This window comes from Heterocephalus glaber, unplaced genomic scaffold, assembly GCF_053883595.1.
Source record: "Heterocephalus glaber isolate CG9 unplaced genomic scaffold, H.glaber_assembly_v1.0 deba00001733, whole genome shotgun sequence".
In the NCBI taxonomy this organism is placed as follows: domain Eukaryota; kingdom Metazoa; phylum Chordata; class Mammalia; order Rodentia; family Bathyergidae; genus Heterocephalus; species Heterocephalus glaber.
Window position 1 is genome coordinate 948,649 of NW_028258444.1, and position 23,130 is coordinate 971,778.

General features: G+C 43.7%; 1 protein-coding gene and 1 long non-coding RNA gene across 4 annotated transcripts in view; one reads left to right on the top strand and one right to left on the bottom strand.

Moving 5' to 3' along the window:
* Window positions 1–20,951, bottom strand: part of LOC110347447 (uncharacterized) — a 38,112-nt gene extending 17,161 nt beyond the window's left edge. Inside the window, exons 1-3 of one of the 2 annotated variants that reach the window (XR_002392083.2) lie at window positions 20,826–20,951; window positions 19,537–19,596; window positions 9,583–9,691 (exon numbers count right to left, since the gene is read on the bottom strand). This is a non-coding gene — a long non-coding RNA (uncharacterized LOC110347447). Of the gene's footprint in view, window positions 1–9,582; window positions 9,692–19,536 lie in introns of both variants that reach the window. The other variant, XR_015446975.1, reaches the window with a different exon arrangement.
* Window positions 18,202–23,130, top strand: part of Mrps35 (mitochondrial ribosomal protein S35) — a 51,629-nt gene continuing 46,700 nt past the window's right edge. Inside the window, exon 1 of one of the 2 annotated variants that reach the window (XM_021252093.2) lies at window positions 18,202–18,405. Coding sequence is in view for 1 of the 2 variants with exons in the window: in XM_004874681.4 (XP_004874738.3) it covers window positions 20,965–21,100 (136 nt within the window). In the remaining variant the exon portion in view is untranslated. Of the gene's footprint in view, window positions 18,406–20,923; window positions 21,101–23,130 lie in introns of those variants that run through there. The other variant, XM_004874681.4, reaches the window with a different exon arrangement.

Sequence of the window (23,130 nt, forward strand, 5' to 3'; positions counted from 1 at the left end):
GCTATGTAAGGACAAATATGTCCCAAATGACCATCAGGCCCTTCATAAGGCAAAGCCATGGAGCTTTGTAATTTAATTTTGTACTTGGGCCGACTTTTGGAAATCTCTTGGGTGAAATAATTCTTGAGGAATTTCTGGCTTAGGATCCTCTTGGGAATTTTCTAAACTGATGTTATTTAATTTTTTTTTTTTTTTTTTGGTACTGGGGATCGAACTCAGGTCCTTGCACTTGCAAGGCAGGCGACGGAACCACTGGGCTAAATCCCCGGCTCTGATGTTACTTAATTTTGATTTAGGCAAGAGCAACAATTGTGCAATAAAATCTCCTAGTTCAGTTATCCCAAGTTGTGGGACTGCATAACTCTGTAATCATAAAACTCCTCTAGCCCCAACTGTGATTGAATGTGAGTAAATAGATAAAGATGCTTGTTAGTTTCGGGACACTAGATAAGATCTGTATCAGCCATAAGGTCCCAAAGTAAATTACTCAACTCTTGTGGGAAACTGATGTTCCAGACACCGCTATATATAGAACAATCTACAAACATCTGTTGACCATCAGTACATGTCAGCTGACCACTAACCTTTGTTCCTCTTCTGTAAATTTCACCTGTTAACTTCTCCTGCAACCCCCTATAAAAAGAGCCTCAGACTCTGGGCTAGTTAGTGTCCTGTCCATTGTGTGTTTAATTTTGTATTTCTTTCCAAACCATCAGGGCAGAGATGGGAGGATCCTGCTCCAAAAAAACCCCGTTGGATTGTTTTCTCACTAATTTTAAATTAGCTTTTTCCCCCAAACAGGAGAATGAATACGGGGTTAAATTCTCTCGCGGAAAACTTCGTTCCCTGTGTCAATTGGAATGGCCAGCTTTGGAGTTGGATGGCCAGCCGAGGGCTCCTTTGAGCCAAGCCTCTGTCGGGCTGTATGGGGAAAAGTCACTGGTCGCCCCAGCCGCCCTGACCAGTTTCCTTATATAAATATTTGGGTCCAGGCTTGTGAAGAGCCTCTGGGTTGGTTGCAGCATTGTTCCTTGCGAACAACCACTCACATTCTGGTTATGGCTCCAAGGGAACCCCGAGGGTCCAAAACCTGGGCTCCCAGGCCAGTGCTCTCACAAGATCCTGATCCCTTAGATCCCTTCATAAGACCTCCACCCTATGTGGAGCCATCCTCCTCCTCTGATAAAGCCGGCCCCAGATCTCGAAACCCTTTCTACCCTCCTCTTCCCAAAGAGGAAAAATCTCCTGATTCTGTGACCTCCCCTCCCACACACGAACAGGGGCCACTTATGGTCCCAGTGGGGCTCCCACTGAAGGGGCTGGTTCAGTATTCCCTTTTACCTCTTCAGGAAACAGAGCAGGGTCATTATGTCTATATCCCTTTTTCTACCAGTGACTTGTACAATTGGAAACATCAAAATCTCCCTTTTTTCAGAAAAACCCCAGGCTTTGATCTCCCTCCTAGAACCTGTTTTTATTTTTTATTGATATTTTTTCTATTAAATTCTTTTATTGGTACATTGTAGGTATACAACACAATTACATTTCTCATTTGGGAATTGTACCTTTATATAATGCATCTTGGTTCTTATTTTTTCCCCATTCCTAGCCCTCCCTTCACCCCCTCCACCCTTCCCTATTTACAAAGACCTTATTTCCATTTTTTCCATTTCTCAGCATTTTTCCTTTCCCTTCTTTCCTTTCCCCTGCCCTTCCCACTACCCCTATCCATTTGGACCTTTCCTTCCTATTTTACATTATTGATTATTCGTTCTAATCATTGGTACATTTTAGGTATACAATATAATGACATTCATCATTGGAAATTTGCACCTTTACATAATGTCTCTTGGTTCTTATTTTTCACCCTTGCCCAGCCCTCCCTTCAACCCCTCCAGTCCTCCCTATTTACAAAGATTTTGTTCCTATTTTTCCATTTTCTCATATTAATCCCATTTCCTTCTATCCTTTCCCCTAGCCCTCCCACTTCCTTCCCCTTTGCCCCTTTTCTTCCTATTTCACATGACCTATTATACATTTAGTCCTTATTTACACTTTCAGTTTCTCACACCAGAGAAACTATTTGGTATTTACACGTGTGTCCTATTTATTTCACTTAAGAGTATTGCCTCAATGTGCATCCACTTAGCTATAAATGTCTCTAATTTCTCATTTTTTATGGCTGAGTCGTACTCCATTTTATTAAAAAAACACATTTTCTTTATCCAGTCTCCAGTTGATGGGCATTTGGGCTGTTTCCAAGTTTTAGCTATCACAAACTGTGCTGCTATGAACATGGGTGCACATATATCACTGCGGTATGATTCTTTTAATTCTTTGGGGAAGAGCCCCAGCAGTGGAATAGCAGGATCAAATGGGACTTCCAGTCCTAGTTCTTTGAGGTATCTCCATACTGATTTCCACAGTGGTTGCACCAGGCTACACTCCCACCAGCAGTGGAGCAGGGTTCCTCTTTCCCCACAGCCCCTCCAGAATTTATTAGTTGATTTCATGATAGCAGCCATTCTTTCTGGAGTGAAGTGGAATCTCAGTGTTGTTTTCATTTGCATCTCTCGAATGACCAGTGATGTTGAACATTTTTTCATGTATTTATTTGCTATTTCTTCTTCCTTGTCTGAGAAATGTCTGTTCATTTCAGATGCCCACTTTGGATTGGGTCTTTAAATTTGAGAGGTCTGATCTTTTGAAGTTCTTTATAGATTTGAGATAGTAGACCTTTGTCTGAGGAAGAGCAGGTGAAGATTTTTTCCCACATTGTGGGTTGTCTCTTCACACTGCTGGTGGTTTCTCTTGCTGTGCAGAAGCCTTTTAATAAGAAGAGATCCCACTTGTTGATTGTGCTAGTTCACAGGCAACTGAGGTTTTGTTCATAAAATCTTTTCCTACATTGATGTCTTCAAGGGTTCTACCTAACCTCTGTTCCAACTGGTTCAGCGTTTCTATTTTAATATTTAGATCTTTAATCCATTTTGATTTTAGTTTAGTGCATGTTGAGAGATATAGGTCTAGTTTTAATCTTTGGCAAGTTGAAACCCAATTTTTCTAGCACCATTTATTAAAGAGGTTATCTTTCCTCCAGTGAGGGTGTTTGGCTCCTTTGTCGAAGATGAGATGGCTGAGTGTGTCTGGTGTTGTTTCTGCATCTTCTAATCTGTTCCACCGGTCCTGAACTCTGTTTCTTTGCCAGTACCATGCTGTTTTTATCACAGTAGCTTTGTAGTAGAGTTGCAGGTTGGGGATTGTGATACCCCCTGCCATGTCTCTGTTACCTAGAATCTGTTTTTCATACCCATGATCCTACCTGGGATGATTGTCAACAACTCCTCTAAGCCTTTTTTACCTCCAAGGAAAGAGAATTTGAGGGCAAGCCATAAAATCAGTGTTGGGAGGAACAGAGGGCCCACTTGATGAGCAACAGCGGGCTCGTGTGGAGGCACAACTTCTGTCCACCCATCCCCCATGGCAAGCTAATTCCTTGGGCAAGAGAGAAGCTCTCCACAACTACCGTCAGCATCTCCTAGCCGGCTTGAGGGGAGCCGCTTGGAAGCCTACCAATTTGAGCAAGGTAAGCGAGGTCCTCTAAGGACCTGAGGAATCCCCTTCTGCCTTTCTGGAGCATCTGTTGGAAGCATACCGTATGTGCAGTCCAATTGACCCAGGTGCCCCTGCAAATCAACACGCAATTAATTTGGCTTTTGTCACTCAGTTGGCCCCAGATATTAGGAATTGCAGCGGATGGAGGGATTTGAGGGAGAAAATAGGGAAAAATTGATGAGTGTGACAATGAGGGTGTTTAATAACAGGGATCCTTTTGATGATAGAATGGCTAAAAAGATAGAAAAAGCAAATATTGCAGCCTTAGCAGATGGAGGTTTCATCCAAAAGGAACACAGAGAAAATAAAAAAGAGGATAAAGGTAAAGTACGGCCTTTGTTAGAGAAGGATCAATGCGCATATTGCAAAGAGAAGGGGCATTATAAAAGGGATTGTGAAAAGTTGAAAAAAGAGAGAAAGAGACTAAGAAAGAAAGAGATGGGGTTCTTCTAGTAGATAAAGAAGATTGACGAGGCCAAGGTGGGGATCTCCAAACACAATCACTGACTCCAGGAATCCGGCATCTTGGTCCCTTGCCAATCCACCTGGAATATACCCCTGCCTCCTGTGAGGAAGCCTGGCACCTCAGACTTCAGACCAGTACAGGATTTGTGGGAGGTAAACAGCTGGGTGGACGGTACCAAACCCCTATACTCTGTTAAGTCTCATCCCTCCTGCTCACGTGTGGTACTCGGTGTTAGACTTCAAAGATGCGTTTTTCAGCCTGCCTCTAGCACCTGTGATCCAGCTTCTCTTTGCCTTCAAATGGACTGACCCAGACACCGGGACTACTGGACAACTGACATGGACCCGGCTCCCACAGGGATTCAAAACTCCCCCACTCTGTTCGGGGAAGCTCTCAGCAAGGATTTACATGAGGTAAGAAAAGTGTTTCCCCAGGTGACTATTCTTCAGTATGTGGACGACCTCCTGGTGGTGACATCAACTGATAAGAATGCACTGCAGCCACCGAGGGCCTCCTGAAAGCCCTCCAAGACCTGGGATGTCGGGTGTCTTGGAAGAAAGCTCAGCTCTGCTGGACCAAGGTAACCTACTTGGGCTATATTCTTGAAAAGGGAAAGAGGAGGCTGGCAGAATCGAGAGTATCTGCAGTTCTCCAGATTCTGGAGCCGAGCTCAAAGAAACAGGTGCGAGAGTTCCTAGGGGCGGTTGGCTATTACAGAATTTGGATTCCTGGCTTTGCTGAGATTGCCAAACCCCTGCATGAAGCCACTGCAGGAGGAAATACACCCCTTGAATGAACCAAGACTTGCCAGCAGGCATTTCAATTGCTTAAAACTGCACTTGCATTGGCACCAGCTCTGGCATTGCCAGACTTAAACAAGCCCTTCACCCTCTATGTAGCAGAGAAAAATGGGGTAGCCAAGGGAGTGATTACTCAGCTTTTGGGGCCGTGGAAGTGGCCTGTAGCATACCTCTCAAAAAAAGCTTGACCCAGTGGCCCAAGGGTGGCCTACTTGTCTGAGGACTGGCAACATCAGCTGCTTTAACCTGAGAGGCTGACAAATTGACCTTTGGACAGGATTTGACTTTGATCACTCCCCATGCCATTGAGCCCTTGTTGAATAGCTCACCTAGCAAGTGGGTGTCTAATGCCAGGCTGTTATAATATCAAGGACTCCTGTTAGAACAGCCACGCATTAAGTTTGCCACCACAGCTAGCCTCAACCCGGCTACTCTACTCCTGGAATCTGACAAACAAATGCCCATCCATGATTGCCTCGAGACTCTTGAAAACTTGAGGGGAGGACGTCCGGACTTGACTTGATGGACCAGGCCCTCCCCTGCACAGAGATAACGTTCTATACTGATGGGTGCAGTTTCGTTCCTGATGGTGTATGGTATGCTGGGGTGGCAGTGGTCAACCAGGACCAACAGGTGGAATGGGAGCAGGGGCTACCTCAAGGGACATCAGCACAGAGGGCTGAGCTGATTGCTTTGACTAAGGCTCTGGAATTGGGAAAAGGAAAAAGGATAAATATATTCACTGATAGCTGTTATGCTTTTGCCACTGCCCATGTACACGGGGAGATTTATCAAAATAGAGGGCTGTTGACCTCCGAGGAAAGGAAATTAAAAACAAGACTGAGATATTGGCATTGCTACAAGCCATCTGGATGCCTCGAGAGGTCGCCAACATCCATTGCCGTGGGCACCAAAGGGGGTTTAGCCCCGAGGTGATTGGTAATAATGCTGCTGGTTGAGCGGCAAAACAAGCTGACCAGAAATCAGTGGGGAAGCAGCTGGCTCTGCTACCCATGCCAGTACTCCCAGAATAACCTAAATACATACATAAAGAGGTGGCAGAAATGAACAGGAAGCACTGGACTCAAAAAGACATGGGTGGTGGATGACACATAATGGAGAGGTGGTGCTCCCTGCACTGTAGCAGACACGTTGTTGTGCAAACTACGAGTCCACCCACCTCAGTGAGAAAAGGATGATGGCTGCCCTGCCACCCCATTTTGTCAGCGAGGGATTGGCCCAAAAGGCCCAGGACATGGTGAAACGGTGTCCCACCTGCCTCAAAGTAAATGCAAATTGGGTGACCGGCCTCCCCCCACCCGGGGTCCAACACAGAGGTTTAACTCCAGGAGAACATTGGGAATTAGACTTTACTGAAATGAAGCCTGACATGTATGGGTATAAATATTTGTTAGTTTTTGTGGATACCTTTTCAAGATGGATAGAAACATACCCCACTAAGAGGGAGGCAGCTGAAGTAACAGTCAAAAAGCTCTTGACAGAAATAGTTCCCCATTTTGGCTTGCCCTTAGCTCTGGGGTCCAACAATGGTCCAGGCTTTACGGCTAAGATATCTAAATTAATTGGCAATATCCTTGGAATAAAGTGGAATCTACACTGTGCCTATAGGCCTCAAAGTTCAGGACAGGTAGAAAGAACAAATCAAACTTTGAAGGAGATTCTGACTAAATTATGCTTGGAGACTGAACTAGGTTGGGTAGAGCTTCTCCCTTTTACCCTCCTCTGAACGAGGTGCACTGCCAAGCCTCCCCTCAATCTGTCCCCCTTCCAGATTGTTTATGGGCACTCTCCCCCAGTCATTCCATTAGTAAATGTAGAATTAAAGGAAAAATTTTCCCACCTTTGACTCCTTAAATCCTTAAAAGCAGTTCATCAGCTTCAGTCAGAGCTACATGAGATATTACGAAAGAAAATGACTAGTCCCAATGAAAAACCTTTACAACCTTTACCCTATAAGCCGGGAGATTTGGTTTTAATTCGCAGGTTTGATTCCAAGACCCTGGAACCTCGTTGGAAGGGACCAGTTCCTGTTGTCCTGTCAACTTCCTTGGCGGTGAAGGTAGCTGGACATTCTGCCTGGATACATCGCAACCATCTGAAAACAGGACCCCCCTCCGACAGACGTCAAAAAGGACAAATGGAAGGTTATCAGCCAACCAGGCGACCAAAAGCTAAGATTGGAGCGGGTTGGAGATGTTTCACCTTCATGATAATATTCTCTGGGACATTGGCAGCATTGCCCCCAAGAGGACTAGATCACACAAAAAAATGTATGGATTCAATTGGCAAACTCGCTTAACTTGTCTGAATTCTGCTGAAATGTTGATGTAAATTTCCATTATGTGCTGGGAAGCTGTCTCATTCTGGTATGCACCTCTTTAGAATTAATACGACCCTATACCCTATTTAAAGACATCCCAGGAAAAAATTCTTACTTACCTGGATAGTTATAATTGGGGGCATGACACCTGCCGTAAACCTAAAAATGCTGTCAAATTATATACACCCAAGGTAATTATGTCAAACAAAACTGAATGTGCTATGTATGAAAATTGTACAACCAAATGTCTGAGGATAAAACGGTCAAAAGGGATGTCCTGCCATATAAAACAAAAAATTGTGTGTAACAATTGCCATATCTCCCTGCCCACAGGATGGTTTTATACCTGTGAAGAAATAACCTTTAATTATATTCCAGCAAATTTAACCAAGACCCGTTGCTGTCTGAGTCGTCTAGCTGTAGTGTTGCCAGACAGAACTGATTTGACTGTGCCTAACAGAACTAAACGTTGTTCACCGTACACTGCACCAGGATGCGATGACGACTTAGGTCTGTTAACAGATGCTGAAGTAATAACCATGATAGCATCTTTTGTTGCCCTGCCTTCTATAGGAGTCCATGCTGAAAAGGCAGTATGAAAATTAGCTTGCAAGGTGGTCAAAGGGTTAAATGCTACCTCATCAGCCTTGGCATTAATTAACCAAGAGTTACAGGAACAGAGACAGGCAATCTTAGATAATAGAGCAGCAATAGACTATTTGTTGCTCCTCCACCACCAAGGTTGTGAAAGAGTAAAAAATATGTGTTGTTTCAATCTTCCCGATAATGGTCCAAAGATCGAAGAAAAGGTAAAACAATTAGAAGATCTGGCTCAAAGAATATATAGAGGATGGCAGGGCCTTGTTCAAATGGTTAACTTCATGGTTGCCCAACCTACAATGGTTAAAACAACTTTTTCTTGTCATCATAGTTGTGTGTACATGCTTATTATTGTCATGTTGTTGTATACAATGGATGCCTACATTTGTGTGTAAGATTACTTAAGTTCCAAAAATCAGTGGGGAATGTGGGACTGCATAACCTTTGGTCCTTTTCTCCAGCCCCATTGTGATTAAATGTGAGTTAATGGATAAAGATGCTTGTTAGTTTTGGGACACTATATAAAAATCTGTAACAGACCTAAAGTCCCAAAGTAAACTACTCAACTCCTTGTTTGCCCGGAACTGATGTTCCGGGCACCACAATTTTTAGAACAAGCTGTAAATGTCTGCTGACCATCAATACGTGACAGTCGACCACTAACCTTTGTCCCCTTTTCCTTAATTCTATATGTTAACTTCCCCCTCAACCCCCTATAAAAACAGCCTCGGACTCTGAGCTAGCTGCCTCTCTAAGCTATTTTGCTTTGGGAGTGCCATCTGGCCAGACTAATAAAGGTCTGTTTTATTTTCCAACTTGTCCGGTGTGTTCCTTCCCGGGTGTTCTTCGCTGTAGTCAGCTCCTCGGAGCATTTGGTAAGGCTCTTGGTCTTACATTCTGAAGGCACCGCTGGGATTCCTGGGTGTGCTTCACTAATCAGCTCCTCGGAGCGTTTGGTAAGGCCCTCGGTCTTACAAAACCAGAGAATAAGTCTGAAGTACATTGTCCAACAAGCCCACTGTATAGGGCCTTTGAACAGCATTTGTTAGCACACTTTGCCTGAGGTCCTTTAGGATGTTAAAATCAAATGAGGTGTGAATATACATGTCCACCTCTGAGTTGTTGGGATCAGGCAAAATTAAGATAGGATAGCACAAAGGGTCTTCAACTGCCTTGCCCACTGTCACAGCCTTTTGCAGGGTATGGCAATAGGGAGTGGACCCAGAAGTGGGTTTCACAAGAGGGACAGGTAGACCTTTGTGAGATACCTGAGGAAACTGAGGGGCTAGTGAATTAGGATCCTCCTTGGCCTGCTGTGGTGGTGGAGCAGAAGCCACCGTGAGATGAAAGCAAATGGGGGAAGAAGCCAAACAAGGGTAAGCTTGGCCAGAAGGGTGGGTGGAGAGAGGGGTAGCTGAGGTCTCCTGAACTGACTGAGAGAATTTGAGGGCAGAGTGGACTAAGGCCCAAGTAAGTAGCGTTTGAGGGGAAAGATGATCGCCTTTTCACCAGGCTTCGTGGAGAATGGCTCCTACACATTCCCAGCCTAATAAATTAATTATTCCTTCCTTGGAAAAAGATGGGATGTATATTTCTACGTCTTTTAGCAATTTTATCACAGCATCCTTCAGTACTGGATACATAGCTTGCTCTAACAGCAACTTAAGCAATTTGACAGTTACACTGATCTGATGACAGAGATTGACCCATATTTTCAACTCAGCAAAGATAGAAGGTTGCTCCCAGCTGGACACACTTACCACCAGTGTCCCTTGTCTGAGTCCGGAAATTGTCCTGGGAGATCCATGTGGTGTCTCTTAAACTCCAAGTTTTCTCACAGCCGAGTTCACCAGTGGATCTGATTCACATCTACATTGGGGGCCAAATGTAGGAAAACAGGGAAAGAGAACATTACTAGAACCTCTGCAGTAAGTCCTAGTCTCCTGCGAGAGACAACAGCACAAGGTGAATTAATTAATATATAGACAGAAATGAGACTTAGAGAAGCTGAGCTTTGGCCTGAGCTCTGGGAGGCCAGACCAGCTTGCCACACCTTTATTCAGAACATTGGCAGAAACAAAAGTAGCAATTGACTCAAAGGGAGGAGTCAAGATCCTAGAACAATGAGGAACTATGCAGATGAAGATTTGGTTCCAGGCCAGGGATTTAGCTCAGTGGTTTTGCCACCTGCTGCGCAAGTGTAATGACCAGACTGAGTTGACACTAAAAAGAAAAAAAAAAAAAAAGATTTGGTTCAGAACAGGGTCTCTCCCACTGGTGTGGTCCTGCCCTGGAGCATCATGGGACCATTGAGGTCTTAGGTGTGATTGGAGGTGAAAATGGAGTTATATCTGGACATGCTGTAGCCAGGAAAACTAGACCCTAATCATGATGTAATTATGAAATGATTTTCCCCCCAAATCATGTAGAATTGCTCCCAAAAATAGAAAGTTTATAGTGAGAGGGAAGAAAATATTAAGAAGGCTACAAGAGATATACTTGTTTTTGGAGGGGGGCAGTACCGGGGATCGAACTCAGGACCTTGCACTTTCAAGGCAGGTGGAGGCACCACTGAGCTAAATCCTCAGCCCCTTAGAGATATACTTTTGATATGAGAGGATTTTGTATGATAAAAGTTTTGTCATATTAGAAAGACTAAAAAATAATGGCCAGGGATTTAGCTCAGTGGCACAGCACCATGCCTCACAAACACAAGGTCCTGAGTTTGATCCCCAGTACCAAAAAAAAAAAAAGAAAGAAAGAAAGATAAAAAGACAATAACAAGACTGGAAAGTTTATGTATGTCAAGAGAAAGCATGCAGAAGTTATTTATCAAAGAGAATATGGATGTTTGCTTGTTAGTTTGGTGAAAGCCCATGCTGTTCCCTCTAAAAGCTTTTTGTGGGCTGGGGATTTAGCTCAGTGATTTTGCCACCTGCCTTGCAAGTGCAAGGACCCGAGTTCAATTCCTGGTACCAAAAAAAAAAAAAAAATGTGGTATGCTCATATAAAAGCTTTTTGTTGCTCAAAAGACTAAAAAATATGTATGGTTCTTGTTAATTTGATGGAGCTCAGATTGTTCCTAAAGCAAAAGTGCTTGAGAAAATGATTTATATCACAACAGAATAGATATGGGAGAAAAAGCATCAAACCCACCCCATTAAAATGTGTGTTTAAGGGGCCGAGGATTTGGCTCAGTGGTTCCTCACCTGCCTCGCAAGCACAAGGACCCGAGTTTGATCCCCCGTACCAAAAAAAAAAAATGTGTGTTTAAAAAAAGCTTTAAAAGAGGCTATATAGGAGGCTAAGGAGTAAAGCTGACCCTCCCCAGGTTAAAAACTCTGTATGAGGGGGCGGGGATTTAGCTCAGTGGTTTTGCCACCTGCGGCCCAAGCACAAAGACCCGAGTTCAATCCCCAGTACCCCTCCCCTAAAAAAACTCTTTATGAAATAAATTGGTCCTCCTTTAATGTTGGGTGGCAAGCTGAAGGGACAATTGACAGGGAGACAATTCAATGTGTGCATGATGTGATAACCACAGATAGAGGATGTCCAAGACACCTGGATCAGTTTCCCTACATTGATTCCTGGTTAAATATAATCCAGACTCAATTGGCCTGGCTATAGCCCTGCTTAGAGGCATATTTATTGTAAAATGCTCATATCCTAACTGGTGCCCTGGACAGAAGGAAGAGAAGAATCAGCCTTACTGAGGGGCTCACCAACAAAAGAAAACAGCAAAAGCAACCAAAAACAACCAGTTCTACAAGAGCAGCCAGAAGAGAAAAAACCCTCTCCCTCTTATGCCCCAATTTACCCCCCACCCCACCCAGCCCATAGGGAAACAGGATCAGATGACAGTGAGCCCTGGACCACACCTGAGGAGGAAAAGCCAGAGTCAATGCCCCAAGAAGAAAGTAGGGCAAAGCCCAGACAGTCAAACTACCTTCAGTTGGGCCAAGCTAGGGCTTTACAGATGCCCCTTCGAGAAAGAGAAAGAGACCTATTTATTAATATATAGAAGGCCACATTTGAGGGGGATAACAGACCTTGGTCTACTAGCCCTGCTCAACCACTGATCTTCTCAATTGGAAACATCATACTTCCTCCCATACAGAAAAGCCCCAAGCCCTTGTAGATTTGATACCATCCATATTCCAGACACATAATTCAACCTGGCCTGATTGCAGCTCCTCCTGACACTGTTTAATATTGAGAAACGATGGAGAGTGACTCGGGCAGCTATCCGCTGGTTGGAAAACCATGCCCCAGAGGGTGTGTTGAATGTATAAGCATATGCCTGGGGCCAATTTCCAGAGGCTGACCCAAACTGGGATCTGAACAATGCAGAGTAAGTAAAAACTCTTACAGGGCCAGGGATTTAGCTGAGTGGTTTTGCGCCTACTGCGCAAGCACAAGGACCCAAGTTCAATCCCCAGTACCAAAAAAAAAAAAAAAAAAAAAAAAATGTAAGTACTGGGAAGTCCTCCTACAAAATCTCAAAAAGGGCAGGAAAAAGGCAATAAATATTGGAAAGAACTCAGAAATACTCCAGGGAATGGATGAAAGTCCCAGCCAGTTTTATGAGACTTTGTGAAGTCTATACCCCATTTAGCCCTGAGGTCGCTGAGAATCAACACATGGTAAATGCTACCTTTGTAGGGCAAGCCCAGGGAGACATCAGACACAAACTACAGAAATTAGAGGGTTTTGCTGATATAAATACAACCCAGCTCTTGGAGATCCCCACCAAGGTGTATGCTGAGACTGAGAGACAAAATGAGACAAAGGCTCAAAAGAAAACAGATCTGGGCCAGGGATTTAGCTCAGTGGTTCCGCCACCTACCTCATAAGCATAAGGTCCCGAGTTCGATACCCAGTACCCCCCCCAAAAAAGAAAACATCTGTTGACAACAGCACTCTCAGGAAAAAAGACAGAGATCAATAAGGGGCAAGGGAACAGACAGACATAAACAAAACAGGAGCCAAACCGAGCCAGGATTTGCCAGTTGACCACAGCTACATTGGGATCAATGTGGGTGATATAAAAAGTATGAAAAAAAAAAGTATGGGTACTAGAAAAATAAATGTCAAAAAAATGATGTCCAGTTCCCTTGTTAGGGAGAACTTGTCCCAAAAGCTACAGGCTCAAATTACCTACAGGCTACAAAGAAATACGACTTTAAGTCTGACTGGACCAAAGTCCATGGTATTAACCCTTACTGTCCCACAGGCAGAAAAATAAAAATTGTATTTAAATTAATCACAAAAGCCAGGAATAGAAAAGTATACATGGATGGTCACACAAGATTCCTGGAGTGTAAGCTGAAGACAGTCCACTGGGGCTAGCTATAAGTCAAACACTGGTAATAATAGAGCTAAAGCTGGAAGCAACTCCAGTTCAAATTCACCAATACCCCTCCCCTGGGAAGCCATACAAGGCATTCAAGGACATTTAAAATGACTCTTAGCCAGGCAACGTAGTGCATGCCTGTAATCTCACCGCATGGCATGGTACGCTGAGGCAGGAAGATTGCTGCAAGTTCAAGGCCAGCCTGGGAGTTCAAGGCCAGCCTGAACTATAGTGAAACCCTGTCTCAAAATGGCTTAGAACATGAGACCCTGGCTAAAGGCCAGTCATCCAGGAACACCCTGCTCCTGCTAGTACATAAACCAGTGATAAATAAATACAGACCAGTACAGGCCAAGTCCATACACACTAATGGGACTTATTACAGCAAGTGCTGCCTGGGCTTATCTGCTTGGATTTAAAGGATACATTTTTCTGTTTGCATCTTGTGCCAGTCAGCTACCCCATCTTTACATTTCAATGGGAGGATCCTGTCACAGGCACAAAAAAACCCTAGCTAATCTGCACTAGGCTTCCTCAAGGGTTCAAAAACTCTCCTACAGTATTTGGAGAGGCACTAGCTACTGACTTCAAAGCTTTCATCACACTAGGAGACAATTACACCCTGCTGCAATATACAGATGACCTCCTTCTGGCAGCCCCAACCTGACAGGACTATTATCAAGAAACCAAGGACTGGGGCTGGGGATTTAGCTCAGTGGTTCCAGTGCCTGCCTCACAAGTGCAAGGTCCTGAGTTCAATCCCTGGTACCAAAAAAAGAAAAGAAACCAAGGACCTCTTTCATTTGCTTTGGAAGACTAGATATAAGGTATCCAAGAAAAAGACACAAATTTGCTGGAAGAGGCCAAATATTTAGGCTCCATAATGACTCAGGGAGAATGCCAACTAAACACAAAACAAAAACGGGCTGTCAGCCCTCCTAGCCCCAACACCCAGTGTCAAATAAGAGTCTCTGCTAACAATGGCATTCTGCCATATCTAGATCCCAGATTCTTCACTTATGGCTAAGCCACTATATAAAGCCACAAAGGGTGTAAAAAGGAGCCCCTCCTCTGGGAAGCTGATTAGGAGAAAACAAACAAGTAAAAAAAAAAAAAGCCTTGACTCAGGCTTAGTACTGCCAGATATGACCAAACCTGTCTTCCTATATGTCTATGAATGAAAGGAAATAGCCATAGGATTTAACTCAGGTCTTGGGATCTTGGCATCACCCGATGACATACTTGTCAAAATAGTTAGACTCTATGGCCATAGGATGGCCTCTGTGCTTTAGGACACTAACTGCCTCTGTTCTGCTGACACAGGAAACTGACAAGCTGACTTTGGGACAACAACTGACCATTTGGGTACCGCACTCAGTCATAACCTCAATAGACCAGAGATCACACCACTGGTTATCAAACCCAAGGATGACCCAGTCAGTATCAAGGGCTCTTATGTGAAAATCCACACATAACTCGAGACAATAAACACTCCTAATCCAGCTACTTTGCTCCTATTCGAGCTGGGAGCTCCCCTTCATGACTATATGGGAGTCATGGACAAAGTATTCTTGAGCTGGGGAGATCTCACAGGTTGCTCTCTTGGAGACCCAAATGTTTCGGGAAAGAGTCCAATGGGCAGGATATGCAAAGGTGACATTAGACTCTGAGGTAAAGGCCTGACCTCTGCCCACCAGACCCACAGCTCAGGAAACAAAGTTAATAGCCTTGACCAGGGCTCTTTCATTAGCAAAGAACAAGAAAGCTAACATCTATACTGATTCCACATATGCCTTTATAATATTACGTGTACATAGGACTATATATAAGAAAAGAGGAATCTTGACTGCTGGAGAAGAAGAAATTAAGTACAAAGATGCAATGTGGGCCCCAAGGAGGGTGATTGTTATACACAGCAGAGGATATCAATGGACTGGGACATTAGAAGCCAGGGAAAAACAAAAAACAGAGAAACAAAATGGGCTGCTATGTCAACCCCTCAACCCAAAAGAGGGACCCTAGCCATGCCACTCACCCCAGAGCCTTCTCTTCTGGAGACCTCAAATTACTGTCAAGTGAGAAAACCTGGCTTGCCCAAGAAGCTGGAAAATATGTAAAGGGAAGATGATGATAGTTTGTTGATGGGAGACTAGCCAGCCCGGAAGTGCTGGGCCTCAGGTTTATAAAACAATTCCATCAGGGGTCTCACATGGAAAAGATAGCATTGGAAACATTACTAGGCTTCCATTTCTATGTGCCACAGCAGGCTGTCTGTGAGCAATGCTTAACCTGTACCCAAAACAACCTAAGGCAAGGGCCCACCCAGCCCCCAGGGTATCTAGGAAATGAGCTGCCCCACATAAAGACCTGCTTATGGACTTTACTGAACTGCCTTGACCAGGAGACTATTAATGTATGTTGGTGCTTGTCTACTTCTTCTCAGGATGGGTTGAAGCCTACCCCATCCAAAACAGAAAAGGTATGAGAGGTGACCAAGATACTGTTCTGAGATATCATTCCAACATTTGACTACCCCTGAGGGTCAGACAATGGACCAGCATTCATAACTGAGATAGTCTAAGAGCTCACTCAGATGTTAAAGATAAAATGGAAGCTTCACAGGGCTTACCAGCTACAGAGCTCAGGAAAGGTAAAACATATGAACTGGACAATCAAACAAATGCTGAAAAAATATTGTCGAGAAACGCACTTGAGGTGGAATCAAGTATTGTCCATGGTCCTCCTCTGAGTCTGGCATACCCTCACCAAACAAACTGGGTATTCCCCTTATAAAATTTTGTTCAGCCAGCCACCCCTAATCTTGTCAAATTAAGAGTGATCTCTGTGAGCTAGGAAAATTGATCTTGAGGAGACAGATACAGGGCTTTGAGAGTAGCCCTACAAGATATCCATAGCTGGGTACAAGAGAAAATGCCCATAAGCCTAACAGACCCAATAAACCCTTTAAATCCCAGGGACTTTGTTTGAGTCAAAAAAAATCCAACAACTCTGGGGCCCACATGGGATGGGTCTCATACTGTCCACCCCCACTGCTGTTAAAGTTACAACAGCTATGGCTTAGATCTACCATAGTTGGCTAAAGCCAATAGCTCAAGACAGGTGGAGCAGCCAGCAGGATCCAGAGCACCCAAATCAACCGATCCTTCAATGAGATCAGGCCACCACCAGAAATGACAGCCCTACTCTAGTCATCCCAGAAGCTGACTAGTCTACACATGGCAGAAGCCTGAGGAAACAACAGCCCTGCTTTGGTTACTCTGGAAGCTGAACAGTCCACGAATGGCTGAAGCTTGAGGATCAACATAGAGTCACAACAACAACATCAGTTTTTTGTCCTCTGTTATAATTCTCCCTTGCCTCTTACCCCTATTTGTCAAAAACATTCAGTCTGCCATAGAGACTCTGATAGGCATACTACCACTTGACTGATGGCCTTAACCAAGTACTAACCTCTAACACAGCAGGTTGTACTGAGCACGCCCCTGTAACAAAGAATTGATATAATGATAATGGTGCTAAAGATGATGCTTTCTATTAAAACTTATTATAGAAAGCATCAAAGGGGCAGGGGAATGAAGCAAGACTTAAAGAACAAATTATTCCCAGCCTTGGATCACCTCCACCCTATCTTGTAGCTGTAACTCCTTGTTCTGGTACAGATAAAATTGAAAACTGTGTCCTATAAACGAAGTTTATGACACTCTGTTCTCATATGATTCATAAGACTCTGTCTTCTTACAAGGCTAAATTACAAAACTGTTTAACCTTGTCCTGTTACAGTAAACTCATTTGCTACATCACTAGAAAGGCCACCACACCCTTTCGATCAAATGTATAAAAGCTTTCCTTTGTTCAATGCTCTTCCTTTGGACAGGAGTCCATTGAGCTGTTGTTCACCTAAACCTGAAATAAATCTTCCTGATTCCCATTGATCTCTCCTGTCTCTGGAAATTCTGTAACACCATGACATGAGCAGTTTTCCTCTGCTCAGATCCTTCTGCCATGCTCTGTCCATGCAAGGACCAAAACTTCTAAAATGTGAGCCAAAATAAACTTTCCCTCCTTTAAATTGCCAGTGTCAGGTATTTTTGTCCCAGCGATTAGAACAGTAACTAAGGTAATCTACCCTCCCCCTTTCCTCAGGTGTGCTAATTTCCCTTCTAAAATTTGTATTGCTTATTAAAAATATTTTACACAAATTATATTATTCACAATATCTTATCATCTTCATTTTTTAAAAATGTAGCTATATACTGTGAACAAATTTCTATCAGTTGTTTTTAATCCTACCTGAAAATTAGATTTACTGGGGAGATTTTTAAAGAGCAAATAAAATAACAAAATAAAAACCAGTGTTTCAAACATACCTAGACTAATTGATCAGCACTTCAGAAGGAGGAGGCCTAGGGGAAAAAATTTTTTAATCACCTAAAATGATTCCAATGTCCATCCAGGATCGAGGCCCATGAGTCTTAAGTAGTACCCCATCATTATATGATTTAATCAATGTTGTTCTGATGGAACAGGTTGCAAGGTCAATCCTTATTGTGGATATTTCTGTATGTATTATCTTCTATACTTGTTGAAGGACCCTAGTTAGCAAGACAGACTCCATATTGCTGCTGAATGACCCACCTGCCTGCCCTTTAGATAAACTCAAAAGGAGGAAGCTTAGAAACCTCCTCCCCTTAGAGAGTCTCTTGGAAACAATAATTAATCAACTATTGTTTTACAAATGTTCTAACAGCAGGACATTCTGCTTCTGTACCTTTTGCTTGCTTTACTAAAGGTCTATCACATAGGGGGGCCTAGAAACTGCTGGCCTCAAAGGTGTATAAAACATGTTTGTCTTCCCCCAGTCGAGGCTGGAGTCCAATGCTCAGCTCGGGTGCTGGCCAGGTGCCGGCCGGTAATAAACTCCTGTGTGGATTTAATATCAGTCTCTGGTTGGTTCTTTCCCACTGGGTGTAACATTCTTGGAGGCCCCAGCGAGATAGCCAGCTGCTCTAGAGCTTATTATCTTGGAGCCTTTGTTTCTTTTTAGGAGAGACCAGGATCGGACATGGGCGGTGTTTGGCCCCTCTGGATACCGGTCTGCAGAAGGAGAGGCCACCATGACGGTATTCCGGGGCTCCGGGTAGACCGATCCCAGTCGGGCCCTATCGCCAATCAACCAACCCACAGGAATTCATCGGGAAAGCCTCTAGAGGTAAGAATCGAATGATTCTTAATGCACTGTGGGTAGATAAGAGGAAGCCGGATGCAGCACAGGTTCCCTTACCTAGAGTCTCTGCGACAGCAGGCAAGCAGACTCAACTGGGTGGGAGTCCTCAGAAGAGCGACTCCCTGGGTGGGGTCTGAATCCATTTGGCCCCAGAGGTTTTACTTGGCCAAAGTTTGTCTTTGTCTGATATGGTTGTCTGTCTTCCTGCTCTGTGTGCCTTTTGCGTTTTCACAGGCTAAAATTATGGGTTCCTCGCAGTCCACAGAAGGAACTCCACTTGATTGTGTTTTAAATAACTTCAAAAAAAATTTATTCCCCAGACAGGGAAGATAAATAGGCCATGAAATTTTCTAAAGGCAAATTACAAACCCTGTGTCAATTAAAATGGCCCAGTTTTGGAGTCCATTGGTCCCCGGTGGGAACTTATTCTGAGCACATTGCTTGCAAGGTTTGGAATGTGGTCACAGGAGTTGGGGCCCCACAGGTCCCGATCGACCTTTGGCACTCTATCGGGACAGGACTATGGTCCATCAGCCCCATCTTCCTCTTCCCTTTTTCCTTTAAAACAGACAACTAGTGATCTTTACAGTTGGAAACATCAAAATCCCCCCTTCTCTGAAAAACCTCAGGCATTAATCTCTTCTTGAGTCTGTTTTTCATACCCATCAGCCAACCTGGGATGATTGCCAGCAGTTTTTACAGATCCTATTCACCACTGAGGAACAGGACCTCATTTATCAACAGGCACTCAAAGAGGCCCTGGGGCCAAACCGCGGCATCACTCCCGGAACTCCGGGGCATTTGACCAAGGCTGAAACAGTAGTTCCATCATGACACCCCGAATGGGACCCCAATGATGATGACAGTAAGAGGAGGACCCGAGTTTGATCCCTGGCACCCCACTCCCCCAAAAAAGATAAGGCATAGCAAGGTAGAATGAAGACCTTACTCTCTTAACATCTTGCTCATAAATTGAGAATTCTCTAAATATCACCATACTCTTTTTGTCATTAAATATTTTGCACTTTATCCACTAAAACATACAAACTTCAGAGACAAATAGAGGCTACTGCCTCTTTTAATCCCAGTGGATTAGAGTACATATTTATACTATACCTTCTGCAGTACATCTGACTTACATCACAACCATCTGAGGAAAGTATTGTTCACATTTTCCTGAAAAATGAGTTCACAAGTTTAAGTCAATTTGCCCAAGATCACAAAGAAGCAGAATGTGCATTCAAATTCCACATCCATCTGACTAAAAGTGGTTTAAATCTTAAAAGTAAAAAGAAACACTGTGTGAAGACAAACAAATTAGTATGATGCTTCTACAAGCCAAGCAACGCTGAGGCTTGTTGGCAAGCATTGGAAACTGGGAGAGGCATTTAACAGATTGTTCCACTGGAACCTTCAGAAGGAACCACCCTGAGGACCTGAGCTTAAGACTTCTGGACTCTGTTGTTTCAAGTCACCCTGTGGTACGTTATAAGAAGTCCTAGGAAACTAATATGCCATGTCTCTGGTTTCAAGCAAAAATGGAATGGTAAGGGTCAGAAAAGGTGAAGACGGTGATTAATGTAAATAATTATCTAGCTCACATACCCCCCCACACACACACACTTTCTTTTGTCTTATGCTCACATACTTATTGATTCCCAAGGAACCCTGAATGCTCGAAGGTAGAAAAAATGCTCCAGGACACCTGTATTGACCCTCCTGTATTGGCTGTATGCATTCTAAGAGTCATTTGTGTTTATTCCCAGTTGTTTTTGCTATTATAGTTTTATAATATGCTTTAAAAATGGAGGATAATCTTATCAAGAGCTTTATGTTAATTCATAGCAGGGTAGAAAATAAGAGAATTCATTATTTTCAAGGTCCTAATGAGTTCTGACTCTTTGTAATTCTAACTTTATGAACAAGCTAACCAAATTAATGTTATGCATATATAATACTCATCGTATACCTATATTGTATCCAGACACTTTATTATATTAACTCACTTCAGGTCATTCATGCTAGAAAAGGTGAAGAAGTGTTATAAACTCAAATAGTTCAAGAATCCACCCTTTTAATTACTAGGGAACACTGCTACTCTGCCTTAGTGCATTAAAAAAGTAAAGAGAGCTTAAAAATTCCTAAATTAATTCAATATTATCCCCAAACTGATAGTCTACCAATAAAAATAGTTTACAAAATTAAAAAAAAACCCAGCAACTGCGAACTATCAGGACCCTAGAGTAGACTGACTGCTTGACCTTTGACTCCTGGGTCAACTCAGAGGCCTCCAGAGCACACCTGCCCTCTGTAAGCCACCTCTTTTCTGTCCCTTCTGGTGCTTATTGACCGTTGTCTTTAAACTGACTGATTCCATTAATTTTCTTTTCCCCCGTTTTCATTACTTTTTTCTGTGTAGGGGATATCTTCCCGCTCTTTCCGCTCAGGCCCAAAGTCCAAGGTCCAAGACTTTCTGGCTTCTTTATCCGAGGGGCGGAGCAAGGCCTGGGCGCCTGTGTACTGCGGCCCAGATCCCGCCCCAGGATGCGGAACACGCTTGTTCCTTCCGGCTTGCCGTTCTTTGCAGTCATGGCGGCTGCCGTGTTCTCGTGGCGGTTCACCTTGCGGGGCTTCTCCAACGCGGTGACCCGGGCCACTCACGCTCGGAGACCTAGCCCGCGTGAGTCTCTGTCGCGTCGCCGCCTCCGGGCTTCGGAAAGGTGAAAGGGCGAAGTGCTGGCCCAACGATGTGGCGGAGCTAGCACGCCCGGCAGGCGGAGTTTCTCTGGCCGCCCGCTGCTGGCCGCCTAGAGGGAAGGCCGCGGACACCTGCGCGGCTGGTGCATCCCCCCCTCCGCAGCCGCGCGCTCCGATCTCTCTCTGGTTGTTGCCTCTGCCTTGTCTTCAAGCCGTTGTTGACTCAGATCTTCTCGTACGGGAGAAGGGCAACACCTGTGCCTCGAAGAAAACACGGTCCTGAGCTTTCGGTGGCCAAACGGGATGACCTTCATTCCAGCAGAGTGTGGGGCTCCTGGTAGCGTTCGTGCAGTGGAGGAGTCTAGTGGAAACGACTGATTGTTAGGGAGAAGTTCTGTCTAGTGTGAGAGGAGCTGTAAAGAAGTGTGAATGGAGTAACAGGGAGCATGGAAGAGGAAAGGCAAGGAGGAGCGCGTTTAAGCACCAGACCTGGACCATACTGCAGTTTACTCTCTTCATACTTCTCACAGCCAGTGAAGCCCACCCTCTCACTTCTGCAGCAGTTGCCTTACTGTTTCGTATTTCTAGCATTGAATTATCACAACAGAGTAAGGTGTTCAAAATGCAGATCTTATCTCTCTACTCCCTTTGTTGAAAATCTACAAGTGGCTTTAAGATTGGTTATAAATTCTTTACTGCATCATAGTGGCTTTTCAGTCTTTTTTTTTTTTTTTCCTGATAATTGGAATTGAACCCAGGGCCTTTGTTCTGAACTACCTCTCTCCCCATCCCACATTTTTTTTTTTTTTTTTTTTTTAATTTTGAGACAGGGTCTCACAGAGTTGCTGTGTTTCCCAGATTGGGCTCGAACTTGTAGTCTTCCTGCTTCGCAGTGGTAGGATTAAAAGTATGGGCCACCATGCCCAGCTCTTTTTTTTTTTTTTTAAATAAATTTTATTCCATTCCTGCCCCAAGCTCCCCTCCCCTCCCTATGTACAAAAGCATTGTTTTCATTTTTTTCCTTCTATTTTCACTTTTTTTTTTGGTACTGCAGATCGAACTCGGAACTTGTGCTATCGAGGCAGGTGCCAGAACCACTGAGCTAAATCCCTGGCCCTATTTTTCACTTTTTTTTCTTGCCCCTTCCTTCCTTTCTCTCTCCCTCCTCTTTTGTTCTTTCCATTTGAACACTTTCTTCCCATTTCCCAGTCAGCTTTTTTCATAGTCTTAACATTTTGTCTATTTTTAATTTTTCATTGTTTTATTCTCTGAATATTTAACTCATGTTCTAGATACCTGGGATATAGCAAAGTTCCTGCCATGGGGGAGGCAGTCTGAGTATAAACAACTACATAAAATATCAGGTAGTGTTTGTTATGAAGAAAAATAAAGCAGAATATACAGAATAAATCACCGGAGAAGTGGTGGATATTGGGTAGGTTAAGATAGGTTGTTCAGGAAAGATCTCTCTGAGGAAGTGATATTTGAGCAGAACCTAGAGCCGTGCAAAGAATTGTGAGAAGAGCATTGTTGTCATAGGGACCTACAAACACAAAGACCCACAAATGAAAATGACCTTAGGGACATGATTAAGAAACAGAAAGAGCCTGACTAGAAGTGTGTGAGAGTAAAGACATCAAAGATTTAAGTAGTGGCCTAATCTTTTAAGGGTTTGCAGATACTCAGTTTTGAGTTTTGACTTGGGTTTTATTGTAAGTTGAAGATCACATTGAAAGACTTGGAACAGGAAAATGATGTGATTTATACTTCGAAAAGATCACTGGCTGCTGTATGGAGAACCATCTTCAATGGAGTGAGAGTGGAAGCTAGAGACCTGTCTGGAGTCTGTTGTATTAATCCAGATAAGATGATGGTGGCTTGAGTAATTGTGGAAAAAGATGATGAGCTCGGATTTAGGGTAGAGCTAATAGAATTTACTGATGGATTTGATATGGGCGTAAGCACAGGTGTCAAGGAAGCCAGTAGATATTTGTCCTGAGTCATTGGATGATT